Raw genomic sequence first — 19,996 nt, forward strand, 5'->3', positions numbered from 1 at the left:
GCTAAACTGTCCTCATTTAGTTAGTGTTGATAATCTAATTGAAATTAGCTAATGATAGATTAATTAGTTTTTATTCTATATTTATGAAAAACTAAATCGGATTAATTTAGTTTCATTGAAACCTAGGTTTTGATTCACTCAGCCAAAATAAAAGATTCCAGTGACAAATTTGAGATGGGTGAATCTTTATATGACCATGTATGCCTCTAACTTAGCTCCAATTAACTTTGTATTGCTCAAAATTATCTAAAGTACATAACAAGATCAAAACTTCTAGATTTTCAGAGAGATTTACGCTTGGAATTTTTCACTCACTTACGATTCGTAATTGATGAACTACCAACCGTAACTGGTTAAATTTGGATAAAACCCGATCGAAAAACCATTTACGGTTGCTATTAATCTTCATGATATGAACTGTAATTTAGTTACGGTTGATGGTCTCGTTTTCTTTGTTCCAATCGTAACACCTTAGTTAGGTTGGGTTGTTACCTTACGAGACGAACCGTAAATAAAATACGGTTCGTTTTTCGATGGTTAGTGTTCAACTGTAATTATTTACGGTTGATAATTCTTAAATCAAAGCCAACCGAAATCGAACTCAAAAAACTTTTTTAAAAAAAAGAATTCACTCAGGAATTTTTACAGTTCTTGTTGTTAAAATCGATATCAACCGTAAATATTTTTACGGTTATAAAATGAACCGCAACTGGAAAATTCTAAATAGTTTTTTAGAATTTACGTTTGGTTGTGATTCAATCACTAACCGTAACACCTTTAGAAATCGAATTTACGGTTGGTAATTGAAGAATAACCAACCGTAACCCCAACTACAACCCTAATTTAACTGAAATTTGAATGTATCTAACCTAACTCGAACAAAAAAAATAAATAAATTCTACTTTACATAAGTTGTGCTGGTTAATCTATCCGGTAGTTTAAGGGTTTGAAAAAGAAATTTAATGGAGAAGAATGGTTAAGACTGAAAGGGAAAAGAAAAGATGAAAAATACTGCTTTTTAAATAAAATAAAATAAAATAAAAAAAGAAATATTTTTATTGAACAGAAAAGAAATTACAGAGAATTGGTAGGAACCCCAGCAACAAGCTAGGCTCCAACACCTTTTTGAATGACTAGTCCTAAATAATTCCCAACTTTTACATTTAAATCATGACCGGCTATGCAGTTTCTCAATCTCTTCAACACCGTTCTATAATGATTTTTAGTTTTAGTTTTTTCATTTGATTAGGTTTAAATTCACTGTAGGGTAATTTAGTCTTTTAAGGGATGAGGCGAGAGTAATTTAGTCTCTTTAAAGATGAAAGGGTAATCTAGACCTTTAACATGACACTATGATACCCCCTAACCAATTTGGTGGACATTAATATCATGGGTGATGTCCCCCAATGGAATCATCAACCAGGATTCTATCTAATACAATGGCTAAATCGTCCCCTTTCGCTCATAGTTTGGGCGGAAGATAGGAGGATCAATTTCCCGCTAGGAGAAGTTGGATTTCCTACTTTTTCCGCCTTGTGGAGATGGTGGAAGATATGAGGATCAATTTCCCTCTAGGAAAAGTTGGATTCCCTATTTTTCCGCCTTGTGGGGATGGTGGTTGGACCAGTAGTGAGGCTGGTCTAGCTGGCTTGGTTTGCTCAGCAGAGCAAACCCACCTATGCCGAGTAGAAAAAAAGAAAAAAAGAAATCCATTATCCATTTTGAAATAGAATCTACTCCCCATATGATTTGCTCCACTTACATTTGGGTGGAACTTCAGAGAAAACAAACCATTGAGAATTCGTGTTGCAAAGAGTCTTTGGAGATTTGATTCGTATGATTTGTTCCACTTACGAGGAGCTCTTGCTGACGGCTGGTGCTATATATGATTATCAACTTGAAAAGCCTATTCCTAGAGTCAAGATTACGGTGGACATTACTAAGCCGCTTACGTCGGGATATATGTTAAACATTGGTGGGAAGATTTGGTTGCAACTTACTTATAAATATCTCCCCGCCATGTGCTTCTTTTGTGGTTTTGCAGGTCATGTAGCTAACTGATGTCCTCTTAGACCCCAAGACCCAACTCCTCTGCTGCTCCACCACCACTTCCGCCACCACCTAAATATGGTTGGAATACCAAAATGAAAGCAACTCAAAATCTTCCAACCCACCCGTTTAGCCATCAATACATCAGAAAGAAAAAAGCACCATCACTTCATGAGCCTCAACCACCTTTTGGAAACCTTCGAGTAAATGAAGGTGCATCATCTTCTCATCAAACACCCCACACTCGCACTTCCACTTCGAATTCTCGTCTTCCTCCATCAACTCTACCACCGATTCGCCCTCTTCCAAAGAAGGAGTTAATCACAACTTCAGGTTCAGGTTCTGGCCCAACTCGGGTTCGATTCATTTAGGAGCTGTTTGGAAGTCACCGACCTGGCAACATGCATGCAGTGTGCCCATCCCAATATTCTGTAATATCTCTACCAACTCTGTCAGAACTTTCTGCAAAAATTTCACCAAATCCCTTTGCATGGATGCCACATGGTGCTGGTCCTACATCACCTTCTGCAGTTACACCACGTTACCCATCTAATCCTAGTTTCCCGCTGCCATCATGGGGATTTGCTCAAAACATTCCCCTCGGGAATCAAAACCCAAACCCACAAGTTTCTTCAATCTTCAATCATCTCCCTACATCACAATTAAATCCTGACTACTTCAGTTTGTCCATCTGTTTGAGGATGAGCAGTTGTACTATACTGAAGTTTAGTTCCCAAACGCATTCATAAAGACTTCCAAAAGTAGCTCAAAAACTTAGTGTCTCGATCAGAAGTAATTGTCTTGGGAATTCCATGCAGACGCACTACTTCTTTGAAAAATAAATAAGCAACATTGGAGGCATCTGTAGTTTTCTTTCATGCTATGAAGTGAGCCATTTTTGAGTATCCATCAACAACCACCATAATAGAATCATTCCTCCTGGCAGTACGTGGTAAACCAAGCACAAAGTCCATACTAACATCAACCCAAGGTGCATTAGGAATTGGAAGTGGAGTATACAATCCCGTGTTTTGAATATTCCCTTTAGACTGCTGACAAACCATGCATTTTTGTACGTACTTCTGAATGTATTGTTTAATGGAAGGCCAAAAATAACGTTCCTCAACCAAAGCAATGGTTTTATCACGTCCAAAATGTCCTCCTAAGCCACTTCCATGTAATTTTTGGATCAAATGAATACGTAAAGAACACTGTGGACCTGTGGTACACATATACGATTTCCTTTAAAAAGAAAACCATCTTGAATGAGATAATCATCAACACTACCTGTTGAAGAACGACACTTTTCCCATAGATTCTTAAAATCTTTATCTTCATCATACAAATCTTTCAGGAAATCAAAAGCTAAACTTTCATGTTTAAAAGTAACTAGAAGATGAGCTCTTCTACTCAAAGCATCAACAACTTGATTAAGTTTTCCACTTTGATGTTTAATGGAGAATGTATATTAATTAATAGTTGATAACCATCTATCATGCATCTTATTGACCTTTGCTGAAGTTTTTAAAAACTTGAGAGCTTGATTATCAGTGTTAACAATAACCTCACTGTGAATAAAATAAGGATGCCAATTCTTAAGAGCTTGAACAAGAAAAATTAATTCCAACTCATAAGTTGACCAATTCTTCCTTGTATCTGAATTCTTTTCACTATAATATGCAACTGGATGTCCTTCTTGAGATAACACAACACCAATGCCAACAACAGAAGCATCACAATGAATCTCAAAAGGCTTATCAAAATTTGGCATGGCAAGAACAGGGGCACTACATAATCTCTCTTTGAGTAAATTAAAACTCTTATCTGCTTCTTCAGTCCATTCAAAAGCATCATGCTTCAAACAATCTGTTAAACCAGCTGCAATGGTACTAAAATTCCTCACAAATCTTCTGTAGAATGAAGCTAAACCATGAAAACTACGTACTTCACGTATAGAAGTTGGAACATGCCAATCAAAAATTGATTTGATTTTAGAATCATCCACAGAAATACCAGTATCTGACAAAACATAGCCCAAAAAAGTAACTCTGTTGGTAAAGATGTAAAAACCTGAGATAAATGCATAAGATGCTCTTCTTCACTGTTGCTAAAAATCAATACATCATCAAAATAGACAATGACGAATTTTTCAAGAAAAGGTTGCAGAACTTGGTTCATTAGACGCATAACTGTGCTCGGTGCATTAGATAAACCAAAAGGCATGACTAACCACTCATACAAACCTTCATTTGTCTTGAAAGTTGTTTTCCATTCATCACCTTCTCGAATACGTATTTGATGATATCCACTACGTAAATAAAGCTTTGTAAATACTTTAGCACCAGAAAGCATATCAATCATATCATCAATTCTTGGTATGGGAAATCTATATGGTATAGTAACTCTGTTTAAAGCTCTACAGTCTATACACATACGATGTCCACCATCCTTCTTGTCTACTAAAAAGGCTGGACTAGCACAAGGACTTTTGCTAAGTCTTATCAAAACTTTTTGTAACAAATCATCAATCTGACCTTGTAATATCTCATGCTCTTTAGGACTTAACCTATAATAAGGTTGATTAGGAATAAAAGTTCCAGGTATAAAGTCTACCTGATGTTGTAAATCTCTCAGTGGAGGCAAAGTATTTGGTAACTCAGCAGGAAATAAGTCACTAAAAGAAGACAATAAAGGTTTTACCTTGTCTGGAATCTCCACCATAGGTTTAGTAACTTCATGTGAGCTCAAAGAATGAGTGTTCAAAGAATGAACAATTGTAGCTACTAGTGCAGTCATCTTCTTGTCTGCTGGTTCCTTGATTGAAGAAGAAGATTGTAAAGGCCACAAAACTTTGGTGAATCCTTCATAAACAAAAGTATAAGTATTTTCATAACAGTTATGAAAAACATGAATATCATACTGCCATGGTCTTCCCAATAATAAACTTGTTGCAGTCATGTTAATAACATCACACAAAGCATAATCTGAATAACCAGGGGAGAAAACTTCACCAAACATTGATGCATGATCTGTTGAGTGGATGAACTGTTTATCCAACCAACTGAATACGGTTTAGGATGAATAGTAACAGGTAAACCAAGTATCTCAACTAGTTTGGCAGAAACATAGTTTTTTGTACTTCCACTATCAATAATCATGTTGCAAAGTTTATCCTCAATGAGACAATGAGATTTGAAAAATATGATGTCGTTGTGTAAGAAATGGTTCTGTGATTAAAAGTGGTCGAATCATTCCAAGAAAATATGCATCATAAGTCTCATGTTTTTGAAGATAAAATAATTCATCGTCTCCTAGAGCTTCTTCTTCCATATTTTCTTCTTGAGTTTCATTAATGTAAGCATGAAACTTGCGACAATCACTAGAAGTATGGCCAGTTTGGTTGCACTTGTTACATCTATCTCCGCGAAACTTTGAATAAGGATTAGAGGGTTTAGATAATGGTGGAAATTGTTGTTGATATTGGTTACCTATAGTATTACGAGCAACATCTCGTTGAGTATTATCCTGAGGTGGTTTAGCAGATGGTATATGCATCATTGGAGCAGCTTCTGAAGGAGCAGAGGTTGGTTGTTGATGCTGATATGGTTGGTTTGCACTTCTGTCATGTGGATCAACAAGGGCAGTTGATCCCTGTGAATATGGATCAACAACGACTGTTGATCCCTTTTCACCCTGGTAACTATAAGAATAGTTATATAGTCTGGCAGCTTTGTAAAAATGTTGATAACGAGCTTGTTTTGGATTTTCTTGGCGAGAAGTACTGAGTACACACCTTTCAACTTTAAGAGCTTGATGTATCGCTTCAACCATTGTAAACGTTGATTGTGTCATCCCTTGTTAAATTAAATTGTTCAAACCATTTATAAAACGTGCAACTAATTGTTCTTCAGTTTCTTTCAATTGGTTACGAGCAACCAAACCATAGAACTCAGCTACATATTCTTCAACCAATCTAGCTCCTTGGCGACAGTTTTGAAGCTTGATAAACAGTTGCTGCTTATAATCTTTTGGTAAAAACTTGTCTCTTAATAAATGTCTCATGCGAGTCCAAGTAAGTATAGGGGGTTTGTGATACTTATCTCGATCTTCACATAGTGTTTCCCACCAGACTGCAGCTCCACCTTTCAGTTTATAGACTACCAGTTTTACTCTAGAAGATTCAGGGACGTCAATGAATTTGAAAAGGGATTCGACTTCATAAAACCAATCCAATATTCCTTCAGATTGTAAACCACCATGAAAACTATGTATATCAGACTTTAATTTGTATTCTGGTAGATTTCCATAAGAATTCAAAGTAAAGTTTAATCTCTTTTCATCATTCCACTTTTGTAATTCTTGTTCTTCAAATTTGTCATCTTCATCAAGGTTGATAGTCACATTAACTTGTTTTTTGGGAGTGTTAAGAAACCCTTCCACCGACTCTTTGTGTTGAAGGATATGAGAAACATTTCCAGGAATAGAAGTATTCTAAACAAAATAATCAGTTTTTGTTTCACCATCTTCCTTTTCTCCTGTCTTCTTCTCTCCTTCTTCTTTATCATCAGTTAAACTAGGCATGCCTTTCTCTTCTAATCCAGTGTGTTTCAATAATTTATCTATAAATTCTCCTTGGGAAACTAATCTCGTTTCAATAGTTTCAAGTTTGTTTTTGACGTCAGTTTTATTGGTATCAAACTTGTTTTCCAGAGAGGTAACAGAGGTTTGAAGATTTTTCAAAAGTTCTACGATTTCAGCTAGGGTAAGAGTTATATCTGCCATTGAAAAGCAAATTAGGGTTTTGATTGTGTGCGGAAGCTGTGAAGGATTTGTCTTTAGATAGAAATCTAAAAACTCTGTATCTGATACCAACTAGTGTAGCACAAAAAAGGATATAACAAACTAGTTGCTTAGGTTTTGAAGATAGATGAAGTTCTGTCAAGAACTTATTTAAAATCTGATTCTAGGATCTAGATTCTAAGATAAAAAGATTGATAATCAAACTTAATAATAATATTGATAATAAGATGGGTCTCAAAACAAGAAGGCATAGCCTTTAAATAGGTTCTCATGAACCGACTAAACAGAAAAGAAAAGGAAAGCTAAACAAACTAGGAAAGAAAATACTTGCAAGGCAAGTAAACTGAAACTGACGGATTGGATCAACTGTTATAGTTGATGCAAGTACGAGGGATCAACTGTCACAGTTGATACACGCTTCAGGAGTCAACTGTCACAGTTGATACATGCTTCAGGGGTCGACTGTCATAGTTGATACGTAAAAGATGTACTACATCACCTGTTATGAATTGATCACCTAGTAATTGAGGCCGTACTCCTAAAAAGCCACTGGAAATTTATATCGAACCCGGGTCACCGGGGCGACAGGCGGGAATACTTACCGCTATACTACAACGATTTTGTTTTTTGCAACTGTTTCACTTACTTATCTAGTCTTTCAGAACTTCAACCCATGAGAACCCGGGTCACCCGCGTGACTCTTTTTAAATCTGCTGCTGATTCAGATGCTCTCTGGGAGAAATTTCTACCCCCGATTATCAAGAGATCATTTCTCGAGCATTTTATCCTTTTCTTTCGGTTGCCTCATCTAAGAAACAGTTATATTATCGACTTTGTGATTACCAACTTCTCATTGATGGTGGTCTTAAGAGCTTTCAGTTGGAAAAATCTAGTGGAAAGAAATGTATCATGCTTGGAGCCAAGGAGCTTGGAATTGCTTGGGGAGACAATCCTCAGCACTGGTATTGGGAACGTTACCTTGGCTCGAGGTTTGCTAAGGTGCCCGAACTTCAATGGGTATGCTGGCTTGAAATCCGTGGGAAGCTCGAAACTCGATTGCTATCACCAAAAACCTTAAATGCAGCTTACCTTGTGCTAAAGTTCAATGAACCTGTTGTTTATGGATTTGAATTCCAACCTATCAAGGCCAAAGTAGAAGTCGTTGGACGAGCTGGTGGTAACAGTAGTGTGTGTAGCGAGGAGAGATGCATCTACTTGAGTCCCAATGGTGGCCGGGGTCAACATTTTGCGAGGTTGAGATAGGTCATTTCTATAACGAAAACGACGAGGGTGGAGAGGTGCATACAATTTCTATAACCAAGCGTGGCCTTATTGTTCATACGACTATACAATTTCTATATTTATACTTTTGTTGAAAGGATATTATAAACGTACTGATGGAATCGTTATGGTAAAATGTCTTGAAATTTCTTGCTTGATAATTCAGTGACTTGTGATCTTTGAATTATGTCTAGTGCGTAAATTTTGTTGGTAATTTTTTTGGGCTGCGAATATTTGTTGCAAGATACAAAAGAATCATGTCCATGCGTCGTAAGTATTATTAGGCTGCACTGGAGCTACCTAAACATTCCAAATAGACAGAACGCAATGCAGAAGGTCTCGATAGGGAGAGATTTCGCCTCCAATGCAATGTTCTGCCTCATGTATATGCCACTTGTTCAGTTGCTGCAGCATTAGTCCAGACAGTTGGGATTCTTTGGGTCATGGATCTTCTCATGGTTAGCGTACATAATTACTTGCAACTAAGAATTCTTGGTTAATATGGCGTCAGTAACAAAAGACTTTAACCCCATACTAGAAAATATCAGGACACTATAAAGTAACTGAAGCATTTTCAAAATAATTCACTACGGAAAAAGAAAATGTATAAGGTTTAAAATGTAGGCTCTTTTCTCTTTAATCAGGCATGCTTTCTTTGCCAAACGTACTGATTTTCTTGATCCTTAGCTGGTCTCTTACCTCCGTTTAATGTGACTTCTCTCAACATAAGCTTCTATATTCCATCTGTCTCTTGCAATGTGCTAGATCTCAGTAACCTTACATTTTTGACTCACCAAGTCATATAAAACGAAACAACAATTGCTTCCATCTGATCCCCAGGTCACAAACAAAACCTCACCATTCTTAAATTCCCATAATAATTTCACATGGTGATTTGGAAGTCCACCTTTCAACTCTTGGGAGCCTTGGCTGGGCAACGAACAATTTAGTCCAGGATTCTTTCACTTTGTGATTCTTCATCACCCATACTTCAATATTAGAGTTAACAAACTCTTGTAGTACTACTATGCAAAGGCACCCCTCCTAAAACACCCATTCTCTTATAATTTGTATCATTCAATAATTCATCGACTTGCGAGGTGACTGCTACTTCGTTGAACTTCTCGCCATGGATATCTAAAGAAACAATACATGTCTTCTTGGATCCAAGTCGTTTGGCTAACCAGTGAAAAGCTCCGCAGACGAATATTACTTCAGCGTTACTGCACATACTTGTAGTATCATAAGGAAAGATGCTGGGTAAGGTTCTCCGTCAATCTGATTCTGCTGAATAAACCTGAATTTCACTAACCTTAACATCAAGACCCGTATTACCATAACAGCTAGCTACCACAATTGTGCACTCATCGGTGTCGCAGCTATAACCAATCCTGTACGAAGTGCATGCATGTATTTGCTCATAGCACGCCAGCCCAAATTTAACTCTAGCGTTAATAATCTTTTCAGCTCTTTGGTGGATGGGTTCCAAAGCCAATCAGTTTCCCTTCGAAAACCATGAGAATTATATCTATACCTTTTCATGAAAATCAAACCATTACAAGAAGCAACAATCTCAATATATGGGACATTATATTTGAATGGAGAGTCCATCTTAACATATTCACAGCGGTTATTTCCAAATAATGTATACAATGATGAAGACTTTGTTATATGCATGCAAAATTCTTTGACATCATTATCTTTTATAGAAAAACAAATTAACTTTTCGGCTTCAATGCTCTGTTTAAGACGATGTTCACTAAAATCATGGTCATTGAATAAGTTGTTCCAATGTTTGGCAACGCACCTAAACCTACATATTGATTTTGCAGGTAACATCAAAAGTATATCGACAATGATATCACCTGGGAGATCAGCTGGCATGATCCTTTCTTCGTCTTTTCGCCTCTTTCTTGTGTTGTGATGCGATACGCCGATACCTAGCTAGAGAAATAGATGGAATAAGGGTTCTGGGTTTGTATTTTCTTTTCGTAGTTAAACAAGAGGTGAATGTATGTTGCCGCACCCGGACCTCCGGCCTAATCGCGTTCAAAAAAGAGAATCAGGCCTGCTGAATTCAAAGCAGTTAAAAAAACATAAAAATAACGCCGTTGCCGGGGATCGAACCCGGGTCACCCGCGTGACAGGCGGGAATACTTACCACTATACTACAACGACTTTGTTTCTTGGTCACTGAGAGTTCGCCAGAGCAACATAATCTCATTTATTGTTCATAAGTTGATGATCTTGGAGTATAGTTACCAGAAGGAATTTTTTTGATATTCTTATCAAAATTTGATTGCTAGTTTTGTTTCTTTTAATTTTTCCCATTAATAACATAAAATGAATGTTACATGGAGATCAAAGTGCATTAAGAATTAGCTAATACCAAGAACAACATCGAGTACAAGGTTGAATAATCCAACAAGAAAAAGTGAAGGAAAATCAAAAGAACTATCTAAGAGATGCATGATAGAACTGATTATTTCGGAGAACGGATATCCCAATTGCCAACCATTTGATAGAATTTCTTCTTCATTGAAATATGAGTAACTTGCTCAACATTTTGACCTGCAATTTGAAGATTCGTCCAGCGATGAAGATTGGTGTATATACATGTAACTTTATGTGTTTCACATTAGTCGGGGCCTTGGGCATTATACACCCAAGTAGGAATGGAAGAGACTTAATCCTAAGACCTCACTCTCGAAGCCCAAAATACTTAACCACCACTGCACGAAATCAGGGAATTTGTAACATCGAAAAAACGTTAGTATCTATATATTGTAACGTCAAAAAAACGTTGGAAATGTGCCGTTATTATTACTGTTACAATATTTTATCAACGGTTCATTTCGTTACAATAATTTTTTATTGAATAACGGTTTCATTCGTTGGAATAAATACACCAACGGTTATCTAGTCAGCACAAGATTTATTTGATGTCATTTTGTTGTAACGGATAGTCGTTATTGTGCAGATCGTAACGGTTAGCCTGTAACAGTTTGGTGTAACAGATATTGTAACGACGAATTTGTGTGTAACGTTTGACTTATTGCCACCTGTCCTTTTTTGTAACAGCTACAGCAACGATTATAATCGTTGTTTAGTTGATTGTAACAGATTCGATCTAACAGTTATTGTAACGATTCACAACCGTGATAGCTCAGTGTAACGGTTGTCGGACGACACGTGTCAATCGTTTCTAACGTTAAAGTAACGACTTCAAACGTTGATGATTGATTGTAACATTTTGGATATAACATCTTGTTGTAACAATTCGATTCGTATCAGCTGACTGTAACATTTGTCGTCTGCCACGTGTCTATCGCTTGTAACATATAGACTAACGGCTTTAGACGTTGAAAATTCATTATAACATTAATGAATTTTCCAGATGTGCTAATTACTAACAGATTTTATAACGTTGATTCGATGTTGGTAAAAAAATAGTTTTAAAAAAAAAAACGTTTTTTACTGTTATAAATAAGCTCCCATAATTGGACCCTGCAATGCAGTGCAATGCAATCCATTTTTGAAGCTGCATTGCAATTCATTTCTGAACCTGCAATACTGAATCTGAAACCCATAATTCAATCTCATTCCACAGTACATACACTCTCATTTTAGCAGCACAAGGAATTCATTCATTCATTTGTTCTGGAATTCAAACTCATTCCACAATACATACATTCTCATTCTAGCAGCATAAGGAATTCATTCATTCAACTATTCTGGAATACATACTCCTCAATCATTCACATACGTAAAGTATATATGAGTATCATCTTTACATTGGAAGAACTACTTAAGCCTAAAAAAATACATGGTTCCCTATATGGTTATAATCAAATGACAAGGGGTTGTGTTTTTCAGCAGTTTCTAAATATAATCAAGTGTCGTTCTACATTATATATACCTTGGCTGAAAAAAGTTGTTCATTTGCCAAAAGAAGTCGTCCATTGACATCATAGTAGCCTTAACCAGCTCATGCCATCAATTCCAGTATCCTGACAAAACAATAAATGAAACAGAGACCAAAATTAGAAATAGATCTCATATGAGAGAAAGATTCATTCAGTAATTTGGGCATTTCGTTTTACATGATCATTCTGGATGTGATACTTCTGCAAACTATAAAATTAGTGACAATCAAATTAGGAACAATGTTCGCAGGAGAGACAAAGAATCATTCAGTTACATGTGCATTGTTATTCTGGATTTGGTACATATTCATTGTTGAATACCATTCAATCATAATAATTTGAACATTGACAATCGAAGTATCAAAAGTTTATATTTATTTGACAGAATTGTAACTGTCAATTCACATACACGGTTCATATGAAATAGTCTGAGAGAGTGGTAGTAAGAGTTTACTCACCATAAGAATTAGAGACGAGAATGTGTTAGTTCTCAGTTTTCCTACTTCCACAGCTTCGCAGTACCAACACTGTCTCATATCTTCGAACTTGTCCACGTGTCCATGTATGCTTGCACATCAACAGTTCTAATTATATTTCTCTATCAATGTCCTGCAACGCAATACAAGGGCAGAGATAAACTTAATTCAAGAATCTTAATCTTGGTTACAAGTTAATCCCTCGCTTGTACAGCTTTGCAAGGCCAACACGGTCTCACTTGTTCATCTTTTTTCCAACTTCAGGTATTTGCATCAACGAATCCTCGAAAATAAAAGAGAATGGTAGTATAAATCAACCAAATTTTTCATTTAGAGGAGACCATAATAATGTTAAGTAATGCACATAACTTTAATGTGTTAAGAGTTTACTCACCAACTGGAATTAAGTAGGTTGCTTCTCAGGCTTGCTGCATCATCAATCTCCATCAGGTAAGCATTATTTGTGCCAAGAGAACCAACGCATATTCTCGAGTATTCGGAAAATTAACAAGTAATATGTCTCTAAAAATACTCGATGTAGTAAGTTGTTTCTTCTGTCATAGAAATGAACATCTTGATCTTTTGTTGTTATATACCTAACCTACAACCAAATTTTCATCAAGTGAAAGAGACCATAATAATGATAAGTAATGCAAGAAACTCTAATGTGTTAAGAGTTTACTCACCAACTGGAATTAAATAGGTTACTTGTCAGGTTTGCGGCATCGATCTCAATAAGCTGAGCTTGATTTGTGCCAACATAAACAACTCACCTACATCGGGTTTACGGAAAATTAAGATATACACTAATATGTTTTCTCTACGAAAACTCCTTGCGGTGATTTGTTTGTTATGGCATAAAAATGAATATCTTGTTTTATCGTTGTTGTATACCTATCCTACAAGACTTGTTCAAGAGCTCGGAATAAAATCATTTGAAGCAAATTCATTTATTCCATCTCTTGAATAGCCTTGCAGGAACATACAACGGACTCTTATCTTGTTCTTCACTTCAGATGGTACTGCGACACTAACACATCTCCAACTTCAAGTCTTCCGGCCAATGAGTTCTCATAAAACAAAAGGAGAATGGTAATAAGTGAGTATTTCAGCCAGGATAAAATAATTACAAGTGAAACTAATTATCATAATAGTTTAGTCACCAATAGAATTATAAAGGTAAACGTATTAGTTGTTAGGTTAGCTGCATCGATCTCCTTCATTTACAGCAAACCTAACGACTAATACGTATCCACTCTGAAAAATCTATGGTGGTAAGTTGCACCTTTTGGCAGGAGTCATAATAGGTAAGAAAACAAACCTAAGATAGAAAAGGAAGCATGCAGCTTCGCATCAACAGTGTCTCATATAACGGCTATGCGAGCACATCTCTAGGTACCTCAAAACTACCACATCTCTTATCTTGGTGTACACTAGTCCTGCAAGGCTACGTAAGTGGTGGCAAAAATACAATACAAGATATGCACTTGTTACCTATGAATTTTTGCGACACTTACACAGCTTCAGGTCGCATCAATCAATCCCGACAAAACAAAGGTAAGGGTTGTAAGAATCATCCAATTTTCATCAAGGGAAAGAGACCATCATAATAATAAGTAATGCAAGAAACTCTAATGTGTTAAGAGTTTACTCACCAACTGGAATTAAAGAGGTTACTTGTCAGGTTTGCGGCATCGATCTCAATAAGGAAAGCTTGATTTGTGCCAAAATAAACAACACACCTACACAGAGTTTACGGAAAATTAAGATATAAAGTATTATGATTTCTCTACGGAAACTCTTTGTGGTGAGTTGTTTATTTTGGCATAAAAATGAATATCTTGTTCTTTCGTTTTTGTATACCTATCCTACAACCAAGAGAAACTAATTACTATACGAGTTTACCCACTAATAAAATTAGAGTGGAGATGAGTCAGTTGGCAGGTTTGCTGCATTGATCTCCTTCATTTACAGCAAACCTAACAACTAATACATCTCCACTCCGGAAACTGTATGGTGGTAAGTTGCATCTTTTGTCAGGAATTATGTTAAAAACATACTTGAAGAGATCATAATAGGTAAAAAAATAAACCTTAAGGAAACCTGTAGCAGCCTCATGTTCACTCTCCAACTGGAATTAATGAGGTTACTTGTCTAGTTTGTTGCATCCATCTCTATGAGGGGATCATGATTTGTGCCAAAAGATACAACCCACATGCACAAAATCTTCAAAAAACTAGACAAGTAATATATATGTTTTGTCTCTGAAAACTCTGTGCTGGGTGTTGCATCTTTAGGCATAAAAATGAATTTCCAGTGCTTTTGTGGTTTTATGGCAATCCTGCAATTCATTTTCAACAACTTGGAATCAAATCATTTATAGAAACTTCATTATTGAATAGATCATAATAGGTGAAAAAACAAACCTGCGATTAAAAATGAAACCAGCAGCAGCATCGCGCTCATGGGAATGGATAGAATCCTAGACGAAGGATACAACTCATATCAATGTAGGTGTACACTAATCCTGCAAGGCTCTCTAAGGGATGGAATAAATTCATATTGACAAAGCTGATTTTGTCTAATAATGAATTTATTCAAACGCTTAAACAGATTTGTAGGACCAATACTGTTCATATAGGAACGTAACAACAAACCACATACAGAACAAGAGGGAAATAAATTACAACCAAACAAACATAAATCTAAAGCAGCAATCTGATGAATGAGATTAAAGTTGAATAAACCTTATTTGGGTTATAATCTATAGAAAGATTACAACATCCAGGAGAAAACAGAATGTACAACAGTAAACATCAACATATGAACAAATTATTGAAAGATAATGTAAACCACTAAAAATCAGTAAACCTTAAATGTAAAGCAGAAATCTATTGAATGACATTATACATGGATGCTAAGCAGTAGACAGTATAGATGTTAAGCAGTTAACAACAACAAAAAAAAAATCGAAAATATCTTGTTAAAATCTATTGAGATTACATCCAGGAAAAGCCTAACTTTAAAGGGAAAAATACAAATCTAAAACATACCAGTCATCTTCATACAGATCTATTAAACAAATTGAAACCCTAAAGGACAAAAATAAACAATTTTTATAAATCTATTCGTAGCTAAAAGGCACAAAGAAAACACCTTGAGATTGAATAAGATACAGTGAAAGATGGGAAAAAGGTCTGAGTTCTTCGTCTCACTCTTTTAATAAAACATAAGGAGAGTTGCAATTATTGAGTCAAAGGAGGGAAATGAATTTTGAAAGGGAAATCAGATAAGGTTTCAAATTTGTGAGGGAATGGATATCAAAAAGAGTTATTAGATTGGGAAAGTGAGAGGGAAACGAAATTTGAGAGCCAAAACTTTCGGACAAGAGAGAAGAGTACAATAATTGAGGAGAGATTTGTTTTTTCTCTCAAAATATCTAAGTCCAAGGAGTCCGGATCGAGGTAAAGTTGGTGAAATTTATGGTCAAGTTGGTCAAATATGTAGTCAAGTTGGTCAAATATGTGGTCAAATTGGTCAAATTTGTGGCCAAACACATAATCAGAAGCAAAACGAGGCACACTCAGGTTGCAAGATTACCATATACAGACCCAATGTTCTCGTCCAGGTGAGGTTTTTGAGGTCAAATATCATATTGGATGATTATGCAACCTATTATGGAACTCAGATTGCAAGATTACCACATTCAGACCCAATGTTCTCGTCCAGGTGAGGTTTTTGCTGTCAAATATCAGATTGGATGATTCTGAAACCTATTATGGAACTCATCTTGCAAGATTACCATAGATAGACCCAATGTTCTCGTCCAGGTGAGGTTTTTGATGTCAAATATCTGATTGGATGATTCTGCAACCTATTATGGAACCCAGCTTGCAAGATTACCATATACAGACCCAATGTTCTCGTCCAGGAAAGGTTTTTGATGTCAAATATCAGATTGGATGGAATCTGCAACCTATTATCCTTGTTTCCATCCCTTGCTTGTGTTTGTGAGTGACTTAGTAGAAATCAGTTGAATAAAGAAGTGATTGGGTCAATGAGTTTATCAATTTCACAACTTCATATGCTTTCTGGTTTCACAATAGTTATGTTCTAACTTTCTTAGCTAGGGCAGAGATGAAGCCCTTGATTTACTGCTAGATTATTCATGTTTTCGACATTGTTCCTGCTGTGTTTCATTGACTAAGAACGGTTTCAACCTAGAGCTGCCATTTATAACTTTCACTTAGTATGTCAGGCATCCTAAGTTGTTAGAGTAATTATATCTTGTAGCTTCAACCCATGCTTACATGATCTATTTTAATCTGTGATTAATTGTGCTGTCGAAAGACAACTAATTCTAGATATTGATACTTCTAGTTGATGTTAAACCATATATATTGTGAACTGATTCCTTATTGAATAAGCGAGAGACTTGTATCTGTATCGCTGTTCTGCATAAGGGAAAATGAACCTTGTCGATAACTGGATTTTCTAGTAGAAGTTAAGTGGTGGATTCAATTGTCCTAGTGCACTTTACTTGTGTGTTTAAATCCTTTCTCTTTGTATTCCTATTTGTATTTCAGCATCCATAGTTCTATTTCACTTTGCTAGTTTGATCTTCATAACAAACATCTAGTCGTTTAGACAACCCCTTGTTTGCTCTAAATTAGTAAAGCAAATCTCTGAAATTAAACGTTACACCGACCTAGTCTCTGTGGGTTCGACCCGTATTTGCCCTGTTTACATTGTTGACACTGTGCACTTGCGGTTTATTACAATTGTAGGCTAACCTTCTAGTCCTACCAATTAAGCCGCTACACAAAATTACACCAAGTTCGTATAGTTGATACCAAGAAACTAAACCTATAGTTCACCTAGTTCCGTCTGTATTCCCACGCCTCCAACTTATAAATAAGTCACACACTTGGAACAATTCCTTTGGTTCGTATTCCAAACAGTAAAGGAACAACAAATTTGTTTGGTATCAACTCTATTCAACCAAGTGATATGAGTCGGACAAAGACTCTTCCATTTATCTTAACATAAACTCCTTCATTAGGTCCTTAGATCTATCTTATGTTCAATTACCGAAGTAATCGTTTAAGATTAAGCCAACAACACTCTTAATCCAAAAAATTGTGTTGATGCCGATCTACTCAATTAATCAATCCAATCTACCACAAGGATAAACCGATTATTAATTGGATCCTCTTTTACCAAATCAAGTATTGTGCACACCAAAGATTATAAAACCCAAGTCAGATCTTCAATATCTTCCTTGTATTCAAATCTTCTTAAATCTTCAATAAAAACCTGCACACAATCACTTGAATATCTTGTGATCAACCACGCATAGAACGGAGTATGTTAACAATGGATTATCACAAGATCGTCTTTAGAAATAACAACAGTCTAAAGATCCATGTTTAAACTCTGAACTAGTTTGAGTAAATCTTATATCACAAGGGAAGATTCTCAAGAATAAACAAACTAGGTGCAATCAGATTTCAACCACCGTTAATCAATCAAATCAATCGAAAACAAAAGATAAACCGCAATTATCTAGTTTCCCACCAATAGTACACGCTAGAGATTCTCAATCCCAAAGAAGACTTTAAACTGAGCCGTCATAAGAGATTTCGCCTAATTATGTTACTCTCCTCTCTGAATAGGCGGATACACCAGTAACAATAACAAAAGAGGAAGTTAGTTGTTACAAAGGATTAGTTTGCTAGAAAGGCAAACTTCAAGTATTTATAGACAAGGAAGTTTGGACACCAAGGAATTTCCAAAACCGAAAATATTCTTAAGATATTTATTAAAGCACAAATTCGGTTTTCATAATTCCTGGAAATGCTCTGTCCAATAATAATGATCGAAATCTCTCGGAAAATATAATTGGTAAATGCACATTACTAATTCTGGAATTTCCCTACAAAATGAAATTAATAACCTTAATTAAAAGATTCTTAACTTACTTATGTTTCGATCCTGGGATTCTCTTCCCTTAGCCGTTAAAGAATATTTTTGAACAATTAAAGAAATAAACATTCACAACACATGTTCAAAATATGTCGACATCATTACTTTGTAAGTTCTCTTTCACACTTAAAACCTTGAAACCGATTTCCCACACTTCCAAACAAGTTTAGAATTGGTTCATCTGACTTTCAAGAACTATGTGATTAATCAAACCAACATTCAATCACAATCATGGGTTTAACGGTTCTACCAAAACAAGTTTCGGTTCTTCCTCCATGTGAGTATTGTGCATAGTCACACTAGCTTTCCTAAATTCGGTTGACTAGGTACTAGGATCTGTTCCCCACATATATATGGTATCTAACTTATATGTGTTTCACATGTCCATAGGATCGGTTCCCCTTTGCCTAAAAACGTGTTGCACATGTCCATAGGATTGGTTCCCCTTTTTGCTATAAACCTTGTTGCACCCCATACAATGATCGTTTCCCCTTTGTGATGTACTGCACCTCTTACTAGGATCGGTTTTTCTTTTCCATATTTGGTCAGACAAAACACAAAACCCGGTCATACCATCTCAGGTGATTACTTAAGATCGGTTTCACTAATAAAAGTCATACCAATACACAAGTCAGGTCTTTGTGAATAGTTCTACCAAGAACACAAATAAGTTGAGAGCGACTATACTCAATCACACATATTGGTTGTTCATAATATATGCAATGAATAACAAAACCAATAACACCTGGCAATTTCCTTTTCGGTTCACAAACAAGTTTATGAAATTACTTCCTTAGAACACATGTAAACATTGTTCCCTAGGATGAAATCCTCACCTCATACTCATACATAATCACAATAGCATTCAAATGATTATGGCGATGTCTTATCTACAAAGTTTAATGGTTAAGCAATAAACCTCGTATTGTATTCCTTAATACTATCTCTATCTAGAGTTCAAATATGCTTCACAGTTATGTTTTCAATATGCACGACTTGAAAAATACCTTAGGGAATGAAATAGTTCAAGTCAAATATTACTAACCTCAAGTGAAAGGATGATTATTGTCGTTGTAGCTCCTTGCTTCTTCACATCTTCAAGACTTCGCAATACTTGTAATGTCTCATATCCTAATACTTTCAAGCTAACCTTTACGAAGTTGACTCTAGTACATAATCAAGCGAATCTTAACATGAGTTTTGATTCACTAAAATATGAAAACCAAACTTGACATACCAACGCTTGGTGGGTTCAAACCAGTCTTGCTCTAAAACGCGAAGATGAGATTCTTGGGGTTAAAGATGAAATTTTGGCTCAAAAGACCGATTCCGAAGCGGAGTCAGATGAAGATGAAGAGGAAGGGTCTGATGAGGAGGAAGAGTGTGATGAGGAGGAAGAGTCTGATGGGGAGGAAGAGTGTGATGAGGAGGAATAGTGTTCTGAGAAATCGTAATCTGATGATTCCGATTCCGAGTGAT

The 19,996-nt window shown here is 36.0% G+C and overlaps 1 protein-coding gene and 1 non-coding gene across 2 annotated transcripts; one reads left to right on the forward strand and one right to left on the reverse strand.

Moving 5' to 3' along the window:
• Positions 1-7,758: 7,758 nt before the first annotated feature.
• LOC113360372 (F-box protein PP2-B10-like) lies at positions 7,759-19,953 on the forward strand. The gene is made up of 2 exons (XM_026603888.1): positions 7,759-8,102; positions 19,779-19,953. The coding sequence occupies exons 1-2, from the start codon at positions 7,759-7,761 to the stop codon at positions 19,951-19,953; spliced, it is 519 nt and encodes a 172-aa protein (XP_026459673.1).
• Positions 10,237-10,308, reverse strand: TRNAD-GUC. The gene has a single exon. It is a non-coding gene; the product is annotated as a tRNA-Asp (tRNA).
• Positions 19,954-19,996: the final 43 nt, after the last annotated feature.

This window comes from Papaver somniferum, chromosome 1 (genome assembly GCF_003573695.1).
Source record: "Papaver somniferum cultivar HN1 chromosome 1, ASM357369v1, whole genome shotgun sequence".
Classification (NCBI taxonomy): Eukaryota; Viridiplantae; Streptophyta; class Magnoliopsida; order Ranunculales; family Papaveraceae; genus Papaver; species Papaver somniferum.

Coding starts and splice junctions, on each gene's coding strand:
- LOC113360372 (XM_026603888.1), top strand. CDS start 7,759: ATGCTTGGAGCCAAGGAGCTTGGAATTGCTTGGGGAGACAATCCTCAG. Junction 8,103..19,778: donor CGGGGTCAACATTTTGCGAG/GTTGAGATAGGT, acceptor GGTTCAAACCAG/TCTTGCTCTAAAACGCGAAG.